General features: G+C 36.9%; 1 protein-coding gene across 4 annotated transcripts in view; it reads right to left on the bottom strand.

Moving 5' to 3' along the window:
• SLC25A12 (solute carrier family 25 member 12) overlaps positions 1-17,509 on the bottom strand; it is a 206,765-nt gene that overhangs the window by 29,498 nt on the left and 159,758 nt on the right. For all 4 annotated transcript variants that reach the window (XM_053215279.1, XM_053215281.1, XM_053215280.1 and 1 more), the window contains 5 exons: positions 15,440-15,524; positions 8,764-8,845; positions 7,119-7,277; positions 3,967-4,019; positions 3,422-3,502 (listed from right to left, as the gene is read on the bottom strand). In XM_053215279.1, coding sequence (XP_053071254.1) covers positions 3,422-3,502; positions 3,967-4,019; positions 7,119-7,277; positions 8,764-8,845; positions 15,440-15,524 — 460 coding nt within the window. The remainder of the gene's footprint in view (positions 1-3,421; positions 3,503-3,966; positions 4,020-7,118; positions 7,278-8,763; positions 8,846-15,439; positions 15,525-17,509) is intronic.

Consider the following 17,509-nt stretch of genomic DNA (forward strand, 5'->3'; position numbering starts at 1 on the left):
TATTAACGGCTGCCCAAGACTTGGCAGAGGCAAAGAGGAAAGACTGATGGGCGACAGCTAGAGGGGACCAAGTTCCTTTTTGGGGTGATAAAAATGTTCTAAAATTGACTTTGGTGATAGCTACACAACTCCGTGGATATACTAAAAACTGCTGAGTGGTACACGTTAAAGTGGGGGAATTGTAGGGTATGAGAATTATATCTTAATAAAGCTGTTGCTTTAAAAATATTCCTGAAACACAGCAGGCATTCAATGAATGAGAGAATAAATAAAAAATGAATAAACAGAAACAAACACCAAATATTGCTACATTTCACTGAGTTTTTAATTTCTTCAATTCAAGCTGAGAATAATGAGAAGATGCCTATAAAGTACAAGTCCAGTACGAGATGCTTAAGAAATGGCAGCTATTATGATGAATTATAATCATAAGCATGTATTTTCTTTGGTGATATGTAGGAATGAAGCAAATCACAATAAGAAATTCTACTTTCAAATTGCCACAGACTATGATTAGACTTAAGATTAAGTTTTATCTGGTGAGAATGATCAGCAACTACCCTTTTTCTATGAGACGTAAACATATCCTAAGTCTGGTTTCCTTCACAGGAAAAAAGAAGCTAAATCCTTCTCAGCCTTGATGGCTGGTTTTGAATCAGAATGAATAAATGGAAGAATGAATAAATGGAAATATACCAAATATGAGTAAATATGGATTTGAAACAAAAGTGGTTTGAATCCTAACTTTACCATTTACTAAGTACTGGATCTCACTTAGGTTTCTTTTCTTCACCTCTAGGTGGGAATGATAATGAGATAGTTAACGCCTATAAAATGTTCAGATAGGAAAAGTCCCTACTGCTTGCTCATTAGCAATCTTAGCATATTAGAGCTACATTAGAAGCAAAAACCAGTGTCAATTATAGTAATATTTTAGTTGGGTGACAGGCTTATAGATGCTCATTTTATTATTACTCTTTAGATTTATATAGTATGCACTCTTTGGCATGTATCAAATACCATACTTTTAAAAAATAGGTCATAAAACAAAACAAACAACAAAAAATAAGGTCTAAGGACCAGGTATTTTTATTTCTTGGTCAATTCATTATCTAGTCAATGAACACCATTTTTCCTAGAGGGCAACAGTCATTTTCACAGCAGAATTTCTCTCCATTATATATAGGCAACTCAAAGCCCAAGTCCTAGATGATCCTTCTGCTGGGGAAAAAACCTATAAAACCAATAATGACTGCTCAGTTTGAGCCATTTCCTCTGAAATAAGCTGCATTAGGCTAACATGTTTTGCATTAGGTTAACACAAGGTAGGTCTTTAAAACTGAGTGATTTTTGGAAAAACATGAGCACTGTTCTTAGCTGGTTGCACTGACAGCATTCAGCCAAATACCCACAGGGACACTGCACATTAGATCACCACCACTAGCCAGGATGGTGAGAGTTCTCACGATCAGGCGCACGGGTAACCACTCTTCCCAGTGTTTATCTGGTGGCTGTCTATCAGCTTTCGTTCGGTAAAGAGAGAATTCCTGTATTCCACATTGGCTGATATTCTTTACACAGAGACTCACTCATTTCGTTTAAGGCCTTATTCTCTGTTGAAATACATAGACCTTTGGGAGAACTGGCAGATTATGCTTTAACAATCATTTACACTGTAGTGTAATTGAATTCATCAATACAAACTCAGTAATTACACATTTTCTTTCCTCCTCGAATGAAGAAGAAATTTAGAAAAAAGAGGGCAGCAAAAAATGTTTGAGATGAAGAACTGTGGACAACCTCATCGTTCTGCCTACAACCCAACCTGTCTATTTTTCATGCTGTCAATTTCCAACTAGACAATCCATCAAAGCTCTCAGAAAGAAGTCACGATGAAAGAAGAAATTTAGAGTGTCAGCACAACCCTCAAGGCACCCCAGACTTCAATAGAAATTCCCAAAGTTCAAACCTAGAAACAGGGTCCATGGTAGGAAAAACAAAGGAACCAAATATCTGATTACAGTTTAACCACCTAGGTCACATGTCAGACATGGGAACAGGTCAGTTTCATGGGCAAAAACCTCTGGGTATTACAAATGGAAACAAATAATTAGCTACATGGGACAGAAAGAGCATGACTCAGGATATTTCTGGCAAGTGTACGCATGAGCAGTTGCAAAACTAAGTTAGGAAATTTCTTAACCAAACTAAAACTAAAACTGAGAAAAAGAATATTTACGATTTGCAAACATTCTCTCATGACAAAAGAAATAATTACAGCATCTAATTAGGGTAAAGGAAGAAGAGAAACTATATTTTTTGTGATCCGCTTAAACAAAGGTCTTATTCTATGTTTGTTATTTGTCCTTCACGAAAAAAGAAAGTCAGCCAAAGAGGTGAGTTTTCTTCCTGAGAACGTACTTGGGTGGACATGTGTACAAGCATACACACAAATGGACATACATACATATGTACATATGTACACACACACACACACACACACACACACACACACACACACAAAGAGCCCAAGTCACCTCTTCAATAGGAACTTCAATTGCCCAAAGGTGAGGACCCAGGTATGTACCAGGCTGACAAATCTCATCAAGAAGAATCCAGAGCAGCCCCTCTCTCTGACCCTCAGGGCATCTTCTCTGAATTAAAAGTTGCAAAGGTCACTGACCTTATCACCTCAAGTTCCACTAGCAACTGAGGAGGGTTTAGCCAGGATTGTCAGCCAATTCAACTGGAAATTATTAAGGGCTTCAGGGACAAAACGGACTAAATAAGTCTTAAATTGTGTATTAACAAATTTGAAATGAACACCACAAATAAAATTAGTTGAGCTACAAACTTAGATTAGAGTATTGGTCTAAATCCAATGTTATACTTACATTTTAAAGATAGAAACCTTTGTGCTCTAATTAAATATAATCTGAAACTCTGCGTTCAGAAATGTAATAGCCTTAACATAATTACAGTTGTTTGCTACAACCTCTGGTCCCTAAAGAAGGAAAATTATAATTATAAAACAATGGTTTACTCAGTCCTACACCTGAAATATAAGAGCTCAATTAATCAGTCATCTCACACTTGAACTTCCAGACAATATAAATGTATGGGAACCCTATCCACTACTCTATTTTCTATAATATTTAAGAATCAGAATCAGAACTTTACAAAGTGTGGAACATAATGTCAGGAGCTTCTAAGAGTTAGAGCTGACAAAAATACTACCTCTTTTCTGCACTTAAAATCAGTTAGATCATGCAATGAAATTAAAAAGCATTCCTTATTATCACTGAGAAAATCTTAGAAACCCTTGAGTTCAGAAGGAATGTCACTCAGATATTATACCTAATGTGCAAAAAAGGTTAAAGGAACATACTTGTCGTGAGAGATGCCCAGTATTAATACTTACACAACCTCCAGCAAGAATTTCTGCTAAAAGTGGAATGGAGCCATCTCTTCTGGTAAATTTGTCCCGGACAAAATCATTAACCTAATCAGAAAGACAACATTGGTTAACTAGAATTCTCAACCATTTCCTCTAATGGCATGTTATTCATTTCCCAAGTCATCAAAATATTTGTCTCATGATAAAATTAAAAATTATCACATCGGGCGCCTGGTGGCTCAGCTGGTTAAGTGTTTGGCTTCAGCTATGGTCATGATCTCGGTTTGAAAGTTCAAGCCCTGCATCAGGCTCTCTGCTGTCTACACATAGCCCACTTTGGATCCTCTGTCCCCCTCTCTCTCTGCCCCTCCCCTGCTGGTCCTCTCTCTCTCTCTCTCTCTCTCTCTCTCAATGTAAATAAACTTTTAAAAAATTATTAAATGTCTACATAAAACTTTAAAGTTTTACAAATGTCTTGATAGTGTCCCAGTCTCAGCAGCAGCACCATTAATTTTTGGCTTAATGATAATCTAAACAAAAGACATAAATTCAAAGAGAAAGATACTTACAGTCAGTTTAATGGCCTTTTCTGGAGCAACCCCTATAAGCTGTGGTATCAGACCTAGGTAAACAGAAAGAAGCATTAACAATATGAATGTACTAAACATGAACATACAAGCCCAACAAGCAACAGTTTCCCTCATATTATTAATGCATCAAACATTTTAGGGCTTTCATTAAAATATGGAAAAATGGACTATCCTAAAAACTCTGTACATGTATACAATACTGATGTCAAATATAATGTTATGCTTTCTTGAGGCTATAAATCCTTTTCTTAAGCATGCTTCCTTTAAAGCCTAATTATCTAACACGTCTCAAAAAGTATGTGAGCAAGGAATGGAGACCATGGATCTTCTCTACTCCTGAACATTGCCAATAACAATGTAACCAAATCCCCTCCCTTTACAACCAACAATATACAAACATAGACAGGCACTTTAAAGAAGCCAATGTTGTATGCTTGGAAAACCTCTGCAAAGCCTGCTGTTGAAAAGACCCAGATTTTGCCACAAATGCTGCTACCTATATACTAGCATATAGTGGTTTGGTTATTACAGAACACCAACTTGCATAATTTTCTCTTTATAGAGAAAACCAGAATTCAGTACCATTTATTTTAAAGGAAGCCAAAACTGCAAAGAAAAATGCAGTTTTAAGTATCATTTAATGGATATCTTTTACAAACAAAAACATATGCCTGCTACATTCTTATTTACTAATGTATGTCAAACTTAAGACATTTCAAAAGAATCTTCTTAAAACAAAGGAAATCATTATTCTTAGAAAGTTAAATTTCCCAGGCTGGTTGCAAACTGCAAAAGAAAAAAAATATATAAACAATTCAACATCTGTAGATATTCATAAGGCTCAGCTTTGTAAAGCACACAGATTACTCAAATTGTTGGCATACATTTTTTGCATACATTTTTTAAAGATGCTAACAATAAACATTCTATATCCTTTAAATCACCCAGCCAAGGGGGAGTTATGTATGTGTTTGCACACTCACTGCTGATCTTAAGCCTACTTTGAGGATACTGCTGAGTGATTTTCTAAGAGTTGAGAGCCAGCAAGTAATCATACATACAGGCTACTGTCAGTCAAACTGAATTATCAATGACAAACACAAATCTGCACACACCTTTAATGGGTAGCAGACTGATTTAAAAGAATAAATCAGCAGATGGCAGTCTTAACTTTCTAACCTTCATGATTATGAGGCCCTATTACTTTTAATCTAACTTCCATACAACCATGTCAGCATGTGTATTTGTTTTACAACTTGCCTCAATAAGGCTCATGGAATTTTAATAAAGTACTGATTTATGTCATTTTATCACTGTTGCCTGCAAAGAAATTTAGGCTAATCTGTCAACAATTTTGTCAATCATCTGACAGAATAATGGACCAGTTCTAAGCCATATATGACAATCTCAATAATCATAGTGTTCACATACAGGACTCCTACAATCTTCTCCCTAATAGAAGAGTCTCTCATTTAAAGAACTGATTTTATCAGCTCACATCCTGGATAAAGCTAACAATCCCTCCACCTCTCCCCCACCCCTAAACTTGCTATATTGGACTCATTTCATTAACATGACATCTCTCCCAAATGAAATTTTCCGTAAGCATCCATCCATTGAGAAGGTTAAACTGTGCAGTATATATCTAGGTTACTTCTGGTAGAGAAAAAGTAAACCAAGGAGGAAGAAAGGTCATTTTTCAACAAAGAAAGATTGGAGATGACAAAGAAAAAAAAAAAAAAAAAAAACCCTTAGCACCACTCAACCCTCATTAAATTCCTCATTAAATATAATCTAGATATGCAGGGTTTAGTACAGCTTAAAATAAGCATTCCCAGGCAGAGATCTGCATTCTGGACAACACACACCTTCCTCCCGTGGAGTACATGTGATACAGCTGGAATTCAAGGAGGTTAGAGTTCTGAATATTTGAGTAAAATTAACTACATTCATTCTTAGGAGCAGGGTATTTAAGCCTACTTTGATTTCAAAACCACTCTTTTCTTATTCTATATAAAATGCCAATAATGAACATCCTCATGACCCTCTCCTTTAACTGTATCAGAGATACATTTTTCACTTGAATATCTGCAAATAATGCTAACCAGAGGTGTTTTTTCCTCCTGTACATGAGCATAAGCTTTGTTCAGGTCCAGTCTTTCTTTCCAAGGAAGAAGTTCTAGGCCAAACAGTTCAACAGAGCTCAGAGTGAGCTAGGGATTAATGAGACTGTGTGTGCAAACAAATAAGTACAATAAATTACAAAAATGCTCTGGACTTGAGCATGTAGAGAATATTTTCAAAGAATTCCAAGTGGCGCCCAAAGGGATTAAAAAATTAATCTCCCTCCCAAAGGAAACCCTAAATTCTAATGTGAAAACATGTACATGAAAGTCATTCCCTCTCCAAAGAGAACAAGTTCCTACAAAGCCGACGGGGGTGGGGAGAATTCTACAAGGGGGTTGTTGCCTCTGATGCTGACAGCACTGTGCTCAGCCTAGACTTGGTGGTAACATTCTCTGCAAAAGAAAATCTCTCTGCTTTTACTCACAGTGCCTCTGAGCTAAGGGGAGGAAAGGAGACAGAATGAGACATGAAGCCAAGCGTTTTCTTTTATTCATTTTTTTTTTTTTTTCCTAACTTCAGATGACTCACTGGAAAAAAAGACTTGTGAATGGTCTCCTTGGAAGAGACAAACACATTTGATATCTCTTTCAATTGAAACAAGTGCAGAGAGGGTAAACTCACTTTCAGCTAACTGCCTGGCTTCTATTTCACAGAGCAGAGGCATATCTCTTTTCTCCAACTCTTTGAGAAAAGCAGCTCTCTGTTTCTTAGCTGTCATCCTTTACTCCACTTGCAGACATGTGCCTGAGTTTGTCAGAGCACAGTGGCAACAGAATTTGGATTCCATGAAATACACACATCAGGAAGAAATAAAGGCCTTGTCTACACACATATTGCTAGTTACCAGCAAGAATGTAAAAAGGGAAACAAGCAACAAGAAAATTAAAAGAGAGAAACATCTTTACTCTGACTGGACAACACACTTTTTTCATAATCAAGGTGTTAAAATCTGCTGCTGCTGAGATAAAACCACTAACTTCAGCAGCTAAGATACAGTTACTCACCCCGGTAGAGTCCAAAGAAGCCCTCATAACGCAAGACTTTCTTAAAACAGTCAAAGCTGTTTTTGTACATCAGCTCCCCAACAACAGAGCCAGTGCCACGCTGGTTTTGCATGCGGGTCTTCACCAGATCTATAGGATATACTGCAGTGGCTCCCACAGCTACAAAGAAAACAAGTTTTACCCTTAGAAGAGAGCGCAATTAAATGGAGGCTCTTTAAGGACAACAAATCTCATCTCAAAGGACTAGAAAACAAAACACGGTATCTATTCTCACAAAAGAGACTGTATGTTATTCTTCCTTCTTCCATACACTGCTGAAGGATGACAGGCTAGCATTTGGGACCCATAAATACAGCTGCTTCAGAGAACAACTGCGTGCATTTTCAAGTCATTACCAACGTTAAGTCATCAAGACTTGATTTCCACAACATGAAACTATTATATATTTCTTTATACTTTCCATTCAATGCCTAAATATTATACCATTTACCCTTTAAAATAACCATATGTGTAGAAACAGGTAGCTATAACTTTAAAACTTAGTTTACTAAAGCATTTTGGTAAATTACTCTTAGTTATGACCATAATATTGGAACCACATCTCAACATGACCCTATCCCTTTGTACAGAATTTGTGTTTTTTGGCTTTTTTTTAATGCCAGGCTTTAGGATTTCTGACACTGGAAAAAATTATAAAATGAAGTGGAGTGTTATTTTTCAACTGTTGAAAACCAAAACATGGGGGCGCCTGGGTGGCGCAGTCGGTTAAGCGTCCGACTTCAGCCAGGTCACGATCTCACGGTCCGTGAGTTCGAGCCCCGCGTCAGGCTCTGGGCTGATGGCTCGGAGCCTGGAGCCTGTTTCCGATTCTGTGTCTCCCTCTCTCTCTGCCCCTCCCCCGTTCATGCTCTGTCTCTCTCTGTCCCAAAAATAAAATAAACGTTGAAAAAAAAAATTAATAAAAAAAAAAAAGAAAACCAAAACATGTTCTGCAACTTCTAAAACTGAAAAGGAAAAAACAATAGTTTCATCAGTTCAGGCTTATTTTGAAAAATCATAAGCATTTTAATCACACCTCCTAGGATCTTCTCAACAAAGCTACTTCAGATTCTATACATTTTCTATGGAAAGATGTAAGAAAAAAAAAAGTCTCTCAAATGTTGCCTAGGAGCAGGGACTAGGGGTTCATTTTAGCAAATATTAACTACAAGTCTAGATAATTCTTTAGCCAGTAAAGAGGGAGAGGGAAAAAAAAAAATACAAGTAGAAAAGCTACAGTGAATCAATCACTTTAGGAGGCTGTTTTGTTTTGTAAGGTTCTGGGATTTGTATACCTGCCTCACCCCCAACACCATTATTCCATTTCTTCACACTGTCTTAACAGGATAATTAAGGCGAGTGCAGCACGCATGCAGACTTTCACTTTATTACAGGGGTTTGTCCTGAAGACACACTGGAGCCAGAGGGGCCACAGCTGTGCTGCGACAATCCTCTCATCACAGGTAGAAATAAAGGACACTGCAGAAAGCTCTGTAGTTATGACCCGCAGGAACTAGAAACTGCACCTTTGCTGACCTGTCTTGGTCTAGTGAGATAGTACTGAATTCACACAAGCTTGAGACAGCACACTGCACATGTCACTCACCTCCAGCAACTGAGCCCAGAGTGAATCTGTAAGCAGACTCGGCAATCTGGAGCCAGATCGGCCTGCCTAAACCGTGCGATTGCTGCAGGGAGGAAAAAATAGGTAAAGACACTTGGAAAAGTATATGGCAAATAAAAAAGGCTACAATTCAGCTACTTATGATTTTAAAATAGATACCTCGATTAGCCTAAGAGACACAGTTGCCTTCTTCTCGCCCCGTTTTTTAATAAGCCTATTAATACCTGATTTCTCTAATATTGGAGAATACACTATCATTCCAGAGAAGTGGATCTTTCGGGTAAATGTCTCGAGTAAAAAATCTTTCCCCCTTCTTTAGCTAACTTAAAATTTTAAAATATTTCAAAAATGGGGGCACCTGGGTGGCTCAGTCAGTTAAGCATCCAACTTCATCTAAGGTCATGATCTCACAGTTCGTGAGTTTGAGCACCGCATCGGGCTTGCTGCTGTCAGCATGGAGCCTGCTTTGTATCCTCTGTCTCCCTCTCTCTGCGGCTTCCCCGCTCTCACTCGCTCTCTCTCAAAAGTAAACATTAAAAAAATATATTTCTAAAAGGTACACAAACTATCTTGATTCCTAAATCAGAGAATACGGATGATAAAAAACACCTTCTCTACTGACTGAAAGTCATCAGATGCCTAGGTCCATCAATTACTGCATCAAGATCTAATGCACCTGTTGGTGCTATCTTCCCATGCCTCAAGGCCATTACTTCTTTCACCAACAGCCTCCAGGTTGGATTTGGTTTGGCCGCCTATCGCCTCTTTTCTTAAGGCTGGAGCAGTCACACAGCTAGGATTGTTATGTATATGTAGGTGAAGCAAAGTCAAATGCTTCTCTTTGGGACTGAAGTGAAAAACTTTAATAACTACGGTTTTAAGAGTTCAGAGCCTTGGCCCCCTTACTTCTGGCTTTACAAGCTCACCACTGAGGTTATCACTAGTTAACCACGTATTTCTGAACCATGTTACTGAGCATTTTCTTTCCTAGACCTATGTATTCTCCAGCTATACCTATCCAAAGAAAGGCTTTAAAAAATAAGTCTCTGGGGCCTGGAGCTTACTATTTTTTAAAGGCTTTAAATCATTCTGCTATGTAGTTAGGCTGAAAACTATCCTAGCTACCCACATTTATAGTTACAACATAGGATTTATGATGATAACAATGCAAAGGAAAAAACCCTATTGTGACTCAGAATGTTATTTCATAGGTAAACCACAACATAAAGGATCTAAAATAATTTGTCTATACTAGTCTGCCAGTCTTGTTCTTTAATATATTCTTTATGAAAACAGCAGTTATGCTGCATAAACAGTTTGAAATGAAAGAATAAAATATTTGGTTTATTATAAAGAAAACTTGAAAAATATTAACTTGGAATGAGCTTTTTTTAAAAACCTGCATAATAAAAAGCTTAGATACGCTCATTAGAATAATTTAATGGAGAGGGAATCCATGCCTAAAATCTAAAAGAAAGAAAAAAAGCTAGTCTACTCTGACTTGCTTTCATCTGTACAATCTCTTCAAAGCTCAATTAATCAAGATAAATATGACAAACCTGGATATTTACAAATAATTTGAGAAGCAGCCTATAGAAAGGTTTTATTTGGTTGTTTTGTAAATCTTGAATCACAATACACATCTTTTCAGTTTTTAACCAAAGCATGTGATACCTAAATGTTTAATGTTTGATTGTGATCTCTGTAGGCAGAGATCTTTTAAAAGCTCATTATGCTTAAAAAAGAAAAAAAAAAAAAAGCTCATTATGCTTGCCAGTGCTGTGGTTCAACAAATTCTATAGTAAAAAGGAAAATAAGTAATGTATGATGAAAAGTCAAAATGAAACCCAGAGAAAACCCTTGGCAAAAAAAATTGGTAAAACACCATTATTTCAAATATCAGTACATATTTTATAAAGCTCAACTATCACAATACACTAACTTTATTATAATCCATTGCGTGAAAGTATATACCTATTATGTACAAAACTGAATTTAGCATGTGGAAGAAACCATCATGAAAATGGTGGAAAATTACAGAGTAGTACATTATCATGATCTTGTAGGAAATACATTTTTTCCTACCAAGTTAGCCCAGACAACTGCATTGCCATCCATTGTGTTTAATTTATGTACTGTAACAAAAGTGAGCAATAAATAGAACTGATATTTATATTTGAAATCAAATAAGGGAAAGAGTAGGATATTTTAACAAAACCTTAATATAAGCATAATTTGATTCATTCATAGAAGAGCAAATGGGCCATCCAAAAAGACAATTACTTTTTGTTCTCTTTATCACTACAATAACAACACTAATTTTAGACTGTTTAGAGATTTACTATCTCCCAAAGGGTGAAAGTACTTTACCAAGCAGCATTCAAGACCTGTGCTCTAATGCAGCCATTGGGGGGCCCAGTGTTTCTCAATCTTCTGTAAATAAACTCCCTTTGAGACCACCAGGATGGTCTAACCCACAGTGAGACCACAAAGTACTAATTTCTCAGTCAGTCCACTGTGCATTTAAAGGTAAGATGGCCATACTAAGGACAGGACAAGTGACAATAAAGGTCTCATAGTGAGATGGGGAATAAGCAGACCCGTGGCCCTAGTCACCCCACTGCATTCTCCACCATTATTTAAGTAAATAGTTTCAACAACCGTTTATGAATGAATACTCCTGCCAACCAAAGATTATGATTTCATTTATAAATTATATACATGATCCATCGTACTAATATCTATATAAATATAAGTAATAGGTTTTATTAAATTACACATAATATGCATTGTACACTTGATCTTAGCCAAAAGGGCAAGAAGCGATTACATTGTAAACATCTACAAAAGTAAAAGTTATAAAAGAATGAGATCAGAGGTGCCTGGGTAGCTCAGTCAGTTAAGTGTCCAACTCCAGCTCAGGTCATGATCTTGCAGTATGTGAATTCAAGCCCCGCGTGGGACTTCTGTGCTGACAGCTTGGAGCCTGGAACCTGCTTCAGGTTCTGTGTGTCCCTCTCTCTCTGCCCCTCCCCCACTCATGCTCGGTCTGTCTCAAAAATAAATAAACATTAAAAAACAAAAAGAATGAGATGGTATAAAATAATTTTCAAAAAAATTTATTTTCATTTACTAAACCAAAAATCTTTTTGATATCACTTCAACGTATTATATTGACTATGTTCAGTTAGTTTTTTAAACGTTGATTGAACAAAGCAAGGCTAACCAGTTACTTCTAATACTCTGTTTCAAAGATAGCACAGTGGAAAACACAGTGTGTGTCTTCAAGGTAAAGATAAGTTAAGAGTCTGTTTCTTGGACAGCAAAAATATTTTTAACTTCTAAAAACATGCACATAAAACTTTATCCCAAAATGGAATTTCTCAATTACAAAACTGGGTGAAAACAGGCCTCGTTCTCATAGATTTATTATTTTCAATCATGTCTCCTTTCAAAAAAATATGTTGAACTAAAACTCAAATAAGGCTATGATCCCAAAAAAGAATAAAATTACCACTATTTTTTATTAATATAAAAAGCCTCTCATGTGTTCATCATATATATTTTCTTTACCCTCTCTCTTCCTTTACAAAATGTTTATGGATCAGGCAGTGAAGCATCCAATTTCAGCTCAGGTCATGATTTCACGGTTTGTGAGTTCGAGTCCCATGTCAGGCTCTGTGCTGACAGCTCAGAGCCTGGAGCCTACTTTGGATTCTGTCTCCCTCTCTCTTTGCCCCTCCCTCGCTTGTGTTCTGTTGCTCTCTCTCTCAAAATTAAATAAGCACTTAAAAACTAATTTTTTAATGTTTATAAGCCCTACAAAATCCTATGAAAACTGAAGGATTACAGTGTGTTTTAATTCTTAGCTAAAAACATCTCTAACTATAAACACCCAAATGCCTTTTGGCCTCTGCCCTTATTAAATAGCATTTATTTATTTTTTAAATACAATATGGTAAGTTTTTCTCAAGCTTAGCTATCACTGTAACTTATGGTTCACTTGTATTCAGGTATGTAAATTAATGTAATTAATGCTATGGATTTCACTTCATGAATATTCATAAGTAGAACGCTACTGTAGCTGTCATGCTTGTTAATGACTGTGTACTGAATTTTTAGCATTTAGACTGAAAGAAAATACTCAACACTAAGAAGATCGCCTACCGTGAGCAAATGGGCCAAAGGAAAAGGCACTTTCCCTTAAGTTATGATTATGATCATGAAGGTGATATTTAACAAGATTAATTAAGTGTTTTTCAAAGCAAAATAAGGGTTGAGAATCTTAACTGATTTTTAACCTGTTCCCTAAGCACATATGTATGATAGGAAATGACTTGAGACCTCATTTGGGTAGCAGAAAGTTCTTCTGCTTTTGTTGTTGAACATACCTCAATCTATAAATGAGAATGACCTAGAGCAAGATCATGCCACAAGTCAAGCTATGTGCCCAAACCACACTACTTCAGGTAGTATGTCAATCCAATGAAGAGAGCTACCTCTTCAAAACAGCATACTATTAATGGAGAGAAGAAAAGGAAAAGCTGAAGATTTTTATACTGACTATACGAGGTGGGGGAGAAAAAAGCTAGATTTTAATACCTACTGAGATGTACGATTGAAAAAATAAGGCTAGGGAAAATAGATTAACAAAATTCTTTTGCCAGTAAATCACACCTGAATTTTAATTCAATATTCTTGGCCTTACAAAACAAGATTTAAGAGTTGGTGGGTTTTGTGTTTGTTTTGTTTTTTTGATACCACATGTAAGTAAAATCAGATGATACTTGTCTTTCTTGGACCTATTTCACTTAGCATTAATACCCTCTAGGTCCATCCGAGGTGTCACAATTGGCAAGATCTCATTCCTTTTTATGGCTGAGTAATATTCGTGTGTGTGTGTGTACGTACCACATCTTTCTCATCCATTCATCTACTGGTGGACACTTGGGTTACTTCCATATCTTGGCTGTTGTAAATAATGGTTGCCAAAGGGAATGTGTAGGGCGGGGGGGGGGGGGGGGGATGCGAAATAAAGGGGATTAAGAGGTATAAACTTCCAGTTATAAACTAAATCCGTCACAGAGATGGAAAGTACAGCATAGGAAATATAGTAATGTTATAAGCTATTTATAGACACATAATACTGAAAAATATCTTTTGAAATGCAACTTTTTCAAATTTCTAGAGCAAATTTTCATAAATGTATACCACAAAATGTAAAATTAAATTCACTAAGCTCTTTAAATATTTCAATATCTCAACCATTTAACAATTTTATTAAATTTTATTATAAATCAATGAATTGGAATAAATCCATCTATTTTTTAAGGACCTGAGAACGTACAGTGGAAATAAACTTTGATGGCAGCAGGTAAGAATTCTTTGCTACTAAAGAAGCTAAATTGTAAGGAGTTACAGATATATCTTAATCTACAGAAAGCTTTGTTACACTCCAAACAAAGTATTAACATAAAATGTAGATATAAAAGCAAAATTTTCCATTTTCAATCTACTTACCTGACTACAAACATTTTTATTATGAAAAGTAGAACTAGAAATCCTAATTAGCTTTAGAAGCAGAAACATCATTTCATGGAGCACAAGAAGAAGAAAAACTTCCTACCAAAATTTCCCAAAGTGAACCACACTTAACATGCCTTGATGTTTTACTAGCACATGTGGCTATTCACCTATGTGGCAGCAATGAAGAAAAAACAGACTTGGGCTCTTTCTGTGGCATGCCCATTTAGTGTTTTCTCTCTCTCCTTTTTTTCCTGTCTTCTTCCCTATCTCCCCACACCCTTTCAATGTCTCATACGGCACAAGTCTCCTCAGGAATCATGTGGGACACAAGCATTGTCTATGACAGCAGGGAAATACCGGGTGACAGGGAGGAGCCCTCCTAACCCTCACCCCACACACAAAGCCATGTGACCATAACTACAACTGGGGCCTCCTCCAAGTGCCACAGAAGTGAAAGTTTCAATTTAAAACAAGACTTAAAAAGAAAAGAAAAGAAAAATAACTGTGCCATTGTACTCTTCCATGTAATATCATGGGGTTTATTTTCCCACTGAGGTAGTATTTTTGTAATCAGAAATGGGACTGTATTAACTTTATGGGACTCAGAAGCTATTGTTTAAATCATCCTTTAAGAAAAAATGCTAATATTTTATTTAAAAAATGTAGTAATATTCAAGGGTGTCTTTCTGGCTCATTACTTATATAGTTTTCCTGTGTTATTATTGTAATCTATAAAGCATGATCTCAGTGAAAGATGTACTTCATTAGAAGAATGTTTTGTATTTTTAAAGCCCTATAAATATCAGTCTAATTTTTCAAAGTGAACTTAACACTAATCTTTAAGTGTCACCACACAAGTGAAAGGAAGACTGCTAGTTCTAGGGAGGAGTCAAGCCCGTGTATGTCTGCACTCTCATTTCCCTTATCTTAATAAAGAAAAAAACACAAACATAAATTTAGGTCCCCATAAAAATAATCCATGAGGGTGGGAATAACAGTTGCAATCTTTGAGCTAAGTAGAGACTTTTTCTGGACAGTTTTTAATTTTCATAGCATTCAGGAACTTTAGGCTGTCATGTACATACTATTTCAGCATTTTTGAAGGTGATTCTATTTATGAGACTCCTCCTACCTGTCTCTGAAGTTCTGCCAGGTTGTAAGGTAAGGCTCCCTCAGCCAACGGAGCTATTCTCTCAATATCTGCCAAAGTCAAGCGCCTTCAGGCAAAAATATGGGGAAGAAAAAACTGTTAGACACCAACAAACTCCTCATACCAAGATCATATTGCTTCAGAAAAAAAGAAGATGGGAAAAGAACTAGGCTTTTTTATTTTTTTAACCTTTTTATTCATTTTTGAGAGACAGAGAGAGAGAGACAGAGCATGAGCAGGGGAGGGGCAGAGGGAGAGAGGGAGACACAGAATCCAAGGCAGGCTCCAGACTCCCAGCTGACAGCACAGTGCCCAGTGCAGAGCTTGAACCCACGAACCAAAAGATCATGACCTGAGCCAAAATCAGAGGCTTAAATGACTGAGCCACCCAGGTGCCCCAAGAAGCATGCTTTAAAAAAATTTTTTTTAATGTTTATTCATTTTTTGAGAGAAAGAGTGTGAGTGGGAGGGTGGGGGGCAGAAAGAAAGGGAGACACAGAATCCAAAGCAGGCTCCAGGCTCTGAGCTGTCAGCACAGAGCCTGACTCACGGCTCAAACCCACGGACCTCAAGATCATGACCTGAACTTAAGTCGGATGCTTAGCTGACTGAGCCACCAGGCACCCCAAGAATGATGCTTTAAAAGTTGTATTTCTTGGGGCGCCTGGGTGGCTCAGTCAGTTGAGCATCTGACTCTTGATTTTGGCTCAAGTCATGATCCCAGGGTTGTGGGATGGAGCCCCTGTGTCGGTCTTGGTGCTGAGCATGGAACCTACTTAAGATTCTCTTTCTCTCTCTCTCTCTCTCTCTCTCTCTCTCTCTCTCTCTCTCTCCCCCTCTCCCTCTCTTCCTCTGCCCCTCTCCCCTGCTCACGCTCTAAAATAAACATAATAGTAAAATAAAGTAGTATTTCTCCATTCACTCAGATCATCTTAGTGAAAAAAAAATCTCCAAACCCAGGATCCCACAACAAAAAGCAAAAGATCTCAGAAAAATAATATGTACTACACAAATTTAATAATACTCCAATGGTAGATACTAAAAGTAAAGAACTAATCCTTGTTAGAAGTAAAGTATAGACATTGACAGTTCATACATACTAAGTGTATTCCTTTACGGTACATATTTAATGCATAGGTACAAAGTATCTTGAGAAGGACAAATACAAAACTGATGAATACTGGTTGCCTTTAAGGAAAGGCACAAGGATAGAAGAGGTACTTTTTTACAGCATGCTCTTCTAAGCTCTGAGTTTTGAACCCTGTACTACTGTTTCCAAAAAATTTACTTAAAAATAAGTACATTCCATGAACCAGGTAGATCACTTCAGATCTAGTTTTGAAAAGCATTTTTTGAAACCATTTATTATCTTATAAAGGTGGCACAGAACCTCTGCTAAAAATGTGAATTCTAGATGAATGAGACATGGCCTGATATTTCATGTCAATCACCAAAGACTGGATGGCATTTTTAGTATCATCTCCAGACCAATTCATTATGTAGCATAAAGGCAATAAATCACCCATATATACACCCAGATTCTAATAGTCCTCAGCTCTAGGGTTAAAACCCATTTTTCGTTTATATACACAATGGAATACTATGTGGCAATGAGAAAGAATAAATATGGCCTTTTGTAGCAACGTGGATGGAACTGGAGAGTGTTATGCTAAGTGAAATTAAGTCATACAGAGAAAGACAGATACCATATGTTTTCACTCTTATGTGGATCCTGAGAAACTTAACAGAAGACTATGGGGGAGGGGAAGGAGGAAAAAAAAAAAAGAGGTTAGAGAGGGAGGGAGCCAAAACATAAGAGACTCTTAAAAACTGAGAATAAACTGAGGGTTGATGGGGGGTGGGAGGGAGGGCAGGGTGGGTGATGGGTATTGAGAAGGGCACCTTTTGGGATAAGCACTGGGTGTTGTATGGAAACCAATTTGACAATAAATTTCGTATTAAAAACAAAAACAAAGACAAAAACCATTTTTCGGATATTCCTACACTTAAAAAAATCTTGCAACCTAATATAAGAGCATAAGTCCCGCATCC

Source organism: Acinonyx jubatus, chromosome C1 (genome assembly GCF_027475565.1).
Source record: "Acinonyx jubatus isolate Ajub_Pintada_27869175 chromosome C1, VMU_Ajub_asm_v1.0, whole genome shotgun sequence".
Taxonomy (NCBI): Eukaryota; Metazoa; Chordata; class Mammalia; order Carnivora; family Felidae; genus Acinonyx; species Acinonyx jubatus.